Below are 7,518 nucleotides of genomic sequence, written 5' to 3'. Positions count from 1 at the left end.
TCAAGGAGACCATCTCCCACTGCTTATTTCAGCGTGTTCACACAAAGATAAACCTTTTTGACACATACACTGAGGTGAAACTTTTCCATGTTTTATCCACAAGAAAGTTTTTTTTTTTTTTTTTTTAAGGAATGGTTTATTTTACATGGTCATATTCTCAAAGCAAAATAGTCAAATTCTATCAAAGCTATTTTTCTCCCGTTTGAATAATTCAGAAGTTGCAGCAATAGTTTTATGTGAAATTGGTAGTACAACAGAAAAAAAGAATTTATGACATTTTAGTTGACCATAATATTTATATTGTAAGACCTATGTCTCGATTTCTTCTTCTTCATTTGACTGTTTAAGAATTAAGATTTCTCTTTGTAGATTAATCTATGTACATATCTGTAATTAAAACAATGTATCTAAGCCCTAGTAAGTTACATGCAAAGCAAGTTTACACATGGTCAGTTAGCTTCACCTGACTTTGTAAAGCAAGACACAACAGGCTATCACAACATAGTGTAGTCTTGCTAGTTAGACTGATAACTATAATTTCTTCTCTTCTTTTTACCTAGACTTTAGGTGGCCTGTCTCCCTGGTCATCCTCAGCGTGGTGTTGACTCCACCAGGGACAAGAGCAGCAGGACAGGAGGGATGGATGACTCCAAAAGTCCAGTAAAATCAGTCAAACAGTCTCAACCCAGAGGACCCAAAACTTTGTCCAGTGAGAAGTCAAATAAAGAGGCTGCTGTGCAGAGAGACGGTACCAAGTCTGCAACCCGCAGCAAAGAAAACTTCACTCTCGCAAAGGATGATCATAATATAGGCAGCCAGGGAAGCCGTGGGCCAGGCAAGACTTTCACAGACATCCCCCAGGACAAGAGGAGGGGACGGGCCTCCAGGCTGACTAGACTGACTGGAAGAACGAGTTCTGGGGAGAGGGGGAAAGGAAAGGTGGCGAGCTCACAGCAGAAGCTGGTGGCACAGGCTCCTGACTCCAGGGTGTCTATTTCTGCAGACAGCAGCCCCTCGGCAAACAGAGAGACCAGCTCTCCTGTAGTGCCCGGCACACCTGAGAGAGGCCTCGTAGCGCAGGCCAAGAGCTCCACAGTAGCTCCAGCAAAGGAAAGGTCCCATGGTGAGTTAGCACAGTGTTTTGTTCCTGGTATGATTCTGTCTTCTACACCAAATGTATCTCTGGTAGACCGCTTTGTTTTTGTTGTTTGTAGGGGTGAAAGCTGCGTCATTGATGCATCAGTCTATTGAAGAGGTGAGGCCCACTGTGGAGGAAGGGCCCCTGACAGAGCAACAGCTGGGCCTCCGACAGGCAGAGGAGCGCCTCTACAGAGACTACATCCACCGACTGTTGAAAGTAAGGAAACCATCCAGTCATACCTGATATACAGTATGGCTCATCTCATCTGCTGCATTATGGGTCCAGCCAGTATACATCTGAAATAGATGGTTTGATAGATTGATAAATAGATCGATGGATAAACACATTTATTTATCTGATAAAATCTCTGCTCAAACATCATCTGTTTTCTTGATCACAGACATGTTTTGAACATAAATCAAAATTGAAACTGCTTGAAGTCCAACTACACTATGTAGACTCAGGGGCTGTTCACATGTTGTGTCTAAAAATGCGTGGAACACGTGCTGCTTTTTTTTCTTTCCAAGGTGCTTGGGAGGTTGCGCTCCCGTCGTGCCTGCCGTTACTAAGCAACCAAAACATGCGTGCGGCGATGACGATGATGACAAAGTTGCGGTAATTTGGCAGTAAGCCTCAATGACTAAACTGAACTCAGTCAAAACAAAGATAAATGGATTTCCAGCATCATAAATACCTCACAGTAGCTTTACTGCTTGATTTCTGTCAGTTTGGCTCACCTTTCAACCAGATGTTGTGACGTCCTCGGACGGATATGGTGAAACAAGTAAAATAATTCGTGGGACAGATGGTAACGCTCTGGGTAGTCCTGCACTAAAATGAATAACTTCTTCTCCATATATTTACCGTAGGCTGATAATTATGGTAGAAAGAAAAGATATCTGCCAACAGTCATTGGTTGTTCCTCGTCATGTGACATGCAGTGCGTGCTGCAGCTATTTTTGGCCCAATACCAATCCGGTCCTTACACCTTCCCACTCCATGACGGAGTGAACTCTGTTTGTAGTCACACTCAGGTAGGATCTGTCATCAAGTGACTAAAAGTGCAAGAATAGTATAAATAAATACGAAAGTCAGTTTAAATGTAGTGTATAAATAAATGCAGTGTTAATGGCAGAGTAAAACAGATTATTGCATTAAGTCAGTATTACACAGTTGAAGATATAATAAATTATGGGGTTATAACTGCTGATAGGGGTAAACAAATAATCAATATATGTTGTGTATATACTGTATGTATAAATTTACAACAATTTGCCATCTAATGTACATGTCTACCGTTTTCTAGACTAGACAGGTATATTTAATCCTAAATACAATTTATTTACTTTAAATTGATAAAGTCTGTATGACAATAAAGTAGAATAAATAAAAAGTCTATCTTAGTTTGAGCAGTTTATGAGTAAATGTTTGTGCTGGTAGTCGCACGGAAGTTACATTGGAGCGTGTTCCATGACGAGCACAAAATAGCGTTGCACGTCGTCAGAAAGGGCAGCTTGTTAAGTCGGCATTGATGGATTAATTACAACTGCAAAAACAATAAAACAAATCTAGGGCTGAACGTTTTTGAAAAAATATCAAATTGCGATTATTTTGACTGATATTGCAATTGCGATGTAATTTGCGATATTAGAGGGAATGATCATTTTTACATCATTATTCTCATTTTCATTGAAAAACATATTAAATTGATGATGGTGTGATCTCTACCAAACAAAAATGTTTCCTTAAATCTGTAGAATATGATGTTAGACTATTAGACCAGGACATCACTGCAGCACGGAAATATTTAATTTAGGACCCACATTTTGCCTTTAACAAATATTGCGCTTCCTGCAGTTTGAAAATTGCAGCTGGCCATATTTGGACTTTGATAAAATTGTTTAATTGTGCAGCCCTGAAACAAAACTAACATGTTTTGGGAAAAAAATAGCTGTACACAAGAGCTGACAGCTACTTATGTTCTTGGTGTTTAGTTGAGATTAACAAGTTATGTTTAAAATACTGACAGAGGTCCATTCTGTAGGACTGGGTGTTGAGTGTCAACACTTTTTTGGTACTAACCCAAATTAGACTGGATTGTATATCGCCAAAGTTCTTATACAGATGTTTTGTGCTAAGACAAAATGAAAGGCTGATTCAATTCAATTTATTTTTATATAGCCTCAAATCACCGAAGTTATCTCGAGACGCTTTTCATATAGACCGTCTAGACCGTACTCTATAGATGCACTGGAGAAGTTTGGTTTATTTTGAAAGGATAATAATGGAGACCCAGCCCTTCCATTGTTTCCCTTTCACTTTGTCTCATAGAATCATCACCAGCCTGTATTTTTCCTGTACTAGCGATTTGCTTGTTTTTATCTCCACCCAGCATGAGCAGGTGGGATTAATGATTGTGATTATGATCATGTCAAGATGACAGATCCTAAAATGTCCAACTGAAAAACTGCAAGAGAACGCACATGAACTGATTGCTTTTGCCTCTCTCCTTGTTTTCACAGCAGTCCCCCGAGTACCCCAACTATCAATACTTATGCAAGCTCTGTTCTGTGCACATTGAGAACATTCAAGGAGCACACAAACACATCAAGGAGAAGAGACACAAGAAGAACATAATGGTATGGGAACTTTAATTTTGTGTTGTCAATCATCCCAGGACTTTATTAATGCTCTTCTGAATGGGCATAACATAAGGGTTTATAAATAACGTATTTTACATATTCTGGTGTATCAGGAGAAACAGGAGGAGAACGAGCTGCGTGCGCTGCCGCCCGCCTCCGCTGCCCAGCTGAGGGCCGTGGACGCGGCGGTCCTAGAAACAGCCAGGCAGCACGGGATCTCAGAGGAGGACTTTGAGGTTCGGAAGGCCGTGGTCGTCAGGATGGAAGAGATCATAAAGAAGCACCTCTCAGGTTGGATGCTGTGATGTCACTCAGACCGGTCTATATTTCCTGCAGCGAGTAGAGTAAAATGAAGAAATGCCTTGAGAACCATTTGAACCATATTAAGTCCTATGGAAATTAGATCTTGCTTGCCTCGGTGCCTAGTTTCTTTCTGTTTTTATTAAGTCTTACTAAAGTGTGTAATTTATTGTATTTTCCAATATCTTCTCTTTGGTTTTCCAGCTTGTGCTCTCCGCCTCTACGGTTCATGTCTTACCCAATTTGCCTTCAAGACGAGTGATATCAACATCGATGTCACCCACCCCTCCTCAGTAAGTCTGCTTCTGCTATTTCACAAAATCAGTTCTCTAATAACATAAAGTGGACATTATTAATCAGCAGTGACATTTGGTCTTCTAGTTGATGATTCTCTCGTTGCTTTTCTCCGTTCAGATGACACAACCTGAGGTCTTGATTCAAGTGCTGGAAATCCTTAAGAAAAGCCGTAAGTTTTGCTCAGCACATGTTCAATTTCCCACGAGTTTAGACATGATTAATTGTTACTAAGTTGCATAAACCCACTGTTCTTGTTCTTCTTGGAGTTATTGGCTTTGTCTTGTTGGTTCTTATGTCTGATAACATTTGCAAATTAGACACACAAGCACATTGCTTGGGAATTCCTTATCTGCTTTGGTCTTGAATTAGGATAAAATGTTTCTTCTTAAGGACCTCATGCGAGGGGTTTGGATGGTTAATGCTACATGTGTAGTTCCGATTTTAAGTCCTGCAATGAATTTGTGTCTCTTCAAGGTCATTTACTGTTTTTTATCTGTCTCTCTTCTATAGCTGAATTTTCTGAGGTTGAGTCCGATTTTCATGCCAAAGTTCCTGCCGTGTTCTGTCGGGATGTTAGCAAGTGAGTGTTGCCTTAAATGCATCAATGCATGTTTCTTTTTGCCTAATAATAATTCACTTTATTTGTTTAGCACCTTTCTTACAAGAAATGCAGCACAAAGTAGCTTTACAAGAAGGGAAAATAGACATAGAATGAACATAAAAACAGGGAACATAAGATGGAAAATTAAAAAACTTGATAAAATAAGAAAAAAAATAGGAATAGAATGCACAACACAAGACGGAAAATAAAACCCACTTAATAATGATAAACAAATCAGTACCCATATGCAGCATGCACATATACATCAGTAAACACTGCAGCAGTAACTGCATGTATAAGATTTCACTTTGCTAGGCGTAACATATATTTAAAATTAATTCAGACTTTGATTCTCACAATCCGTCGTTATGGTCACATGAGGATGGCACAGGTTACCATGGTTACACGTCTCCAACCGGCAAGGAGATCCTCAGGAAGTGACAGCGTAAATTACTGCTCAGTGCGTCTGAAAAGGCACATACTACTGTTTATTCACACAAAAGTACGTTGAACGACAGTACACATACTGGGTATGTAGGGCATAGTATGCGATTTCGGACGAAGCCTATATGTATAGATTTGTCACTCTCATTGATGTTTAAATTATTTGTTTTTAAACATTTGTTTGTGACTTTACATTGATTAGTAGAAGATGGAAATCTTTATACGACTGCAACCTGCTACCTTTTAGATTATGTCATCTCAGACAGCACAGAGTTGGCTGTGTTAGATGATCTCATTTCAGTGTACTTATGTAACTGCACATTGTTACAGTAGATATCAACTCCCACTTTCCTGCAGTTCCAACACTAATTTCCAGTCTGGCACCAACCAAAAAAACTCTCTAAAAAAAGAGCAATACATCACACATTACACATCACACGTTTTTGAGGTTCTGTTCAATGTTGATGTAAGAATGTGATCCAACTTTTCATTGTCATCTTCCTTCCCTTCTGCTCCTGTGCAGTGGCCTGATTTGTAAAGTGAGTGCAGGTAATGACGTTGCTTGTCTCACCACCAATCACCTGGCAGCTCTGTCTAAACTGGAACCCAGATTGATCCCCCTGGTGCTGGCCTTCCGTTACTGGGCAAGGGTAAGGCTGCGACTGACACTAACTCCTCAGCTGAAAGAAGAAACTATAAATAGCTTCTAATGGGTTTCAGTGTCTTCAGTTTTTGTTATTATTATTTCTATGCATGTTCCTGCGCATGTCAGCAAATACTGATATCCCTTTTGTAATACAAAAACAGGTGTTAGGAGGTTGGATTTAAAAAAAAAAATAGTTTGTTTACCTCAGGTCTTTTAAACACTGTTTGTTTTACTATTAGTATGTTTATTAAATGACACACAATACTGGACTTATTGGATTTTAAGCCAACAGACCACAATGTGTTGTAATGGCAATGCTGGTATATATTTTTTTTTTCTCTTTAAATTAAGCATCTCTATCTCTGCACAAACAATCTATATTACCTGTATGTCCAATTACCAAAAATTAAAAAATTTGGATTGAAGCTAAAATGCAGACTAACTGAACACATTTTTCATATATTTATCTCTGCAGCTGTGTCACGTTGACTGCCAGGCTGAAGGTGGCATCCCCTCGTACTCCTTCGCCCTCATGGTCATCTTCTTCCTGCAGCAGAGGAAAGAGCCCATCCTCCCCGTCTACCTGGGCCGCTGGGTATGTCAAGTGTTGGGTTTTTCAGCTCTTAGTCTTATCCACTTTCACCGGAAAAGTGTCCACTCTCCCTCTCCCAAAATTACCGTAAAACTTCAATTAGACGCCGAGTCCCTTTCACTCGCCGGGTGTGGCCACATGTTTTGACAAATAAATGTCGGTCTCAATTAAACGCTGGGTACGTTTTTTTAATATTCATACTGGTTTAAATAATCAATTTTATGGTATTTCTCATGATCATCCCAGCATGAGTTTTGTGCGAAAGGAATTAAAGGCCTGCCCCGTATAGACGCCTGTCCCAAATATACGCTGGTTGAGTTCAGTGATTGAAGCAAAAAAAAAAACGGGCTATTAATTGCAGTTTTACGGTACTTTTCAATCCCTTTCTCTTTTTTTATATTTCTTATGGTCATTTTATGCCTTTTTATTAGGTGACAGACAGTAGAAAGATGACAGGACATGAGAGGAGAGAGATGTGGGGAATGGCATGTAAAGCCAGACAGGACCCAGCCAGATGCAAACAAGGGGCATTTCGCTTCATTGTTGGTGACTTAACCCCAAGGCCACAAACGGCATTTGCAGGGTCAATGCTTTTCTAAACACAAAGAACTGGCGCCTGTTTTAAACTAACGTCTTCTATGATAAAGACAACCGTTATCCTCGAAATAGCTACACATGTAACCTATACTCTTGAACAGTGCTGGAAGTCGGCCAGTAGTCACCATTTCGCAGTACCGGCATTTCCTTTTACTCCTTGGCGTACCGTGACTTTTTCTTGGGCACTGCCACTTCTCACAAGCTGCTGGTACTCTTCTCTGCCCTCTACATATCAGGTTCTCTGGGAGATTCATAATG

The 7,518-nt window shown here is 40.0% G+C and overlaps 1 protein-coding gene across 3 annotated transcripts in view; it reads left to right on the top strand.

Moving 5' to 3' along the window:
• The window catches only part of tut4 (terminal uridylyl transferase 4), a 31,022-nt gene that overhangs the window by 5,326 nt on the left and 18,178 nt on the right, over positions 1–7,518 (top strand). For all 3 annotated transcript variants that reach the window (XM_037770015.1, XM_037770018.1, XM_037770016.1), the window contains exons 2-10: positions 561–1,123; positions 1,215–1,357; positions 3,664–3,780; positions 3,897–4,074; positions 4,288–4,376; positions 4,498–4,549; positions 4,891–4,960; positions 5,949–6,075; positions 6,547–6,666. In XM_037770015.1, coding sequence (XP_037625943.1) covers positions 640–1,123; positions 1,215–1,357; positions 3,664–3,780; positions 3,897–4,074; positions 4,288–4,376; positions 4,498–4,549; positions 4,891–4,960; positions 5,949–6,075; positions 6,547–6,666 — 1,380 coding nt within the window. In that variant the 5' untranslated portion in view covers positions 561–639. The remainder of the gene's footprint in view (positions 1–560; positions 1,124–1,214; positions 1,358–3,663; positions 3,781–3,896; positions 4,075–4,287; positions 4,377–4,497; positions 4,550–4,890; positions 4,961–5,948; positions 6,076–6,546; positions 6,667–7,518) is intronic.

This window comes from Sebastes umbrosus, chromosome 5, assembly GCF_015220745.1.
Source record: "Sebastes umbrosus isolate fSebUmb1 chromosome 5, fSebUmb1.pri, whole genome shotgun sequence".
NCBI classification, from domain to species: Eukaryota; Metazoa; Chordata; class Actinopteri; order Perciformes; family Sebastidae; genus Sebastes; species Sebastes umbrosus.
The sequence above is the reverse complement of the archived record's forward strand: the minus strand, read 5'-3'. Positions and strand labels throughout refer to the sequence as shown.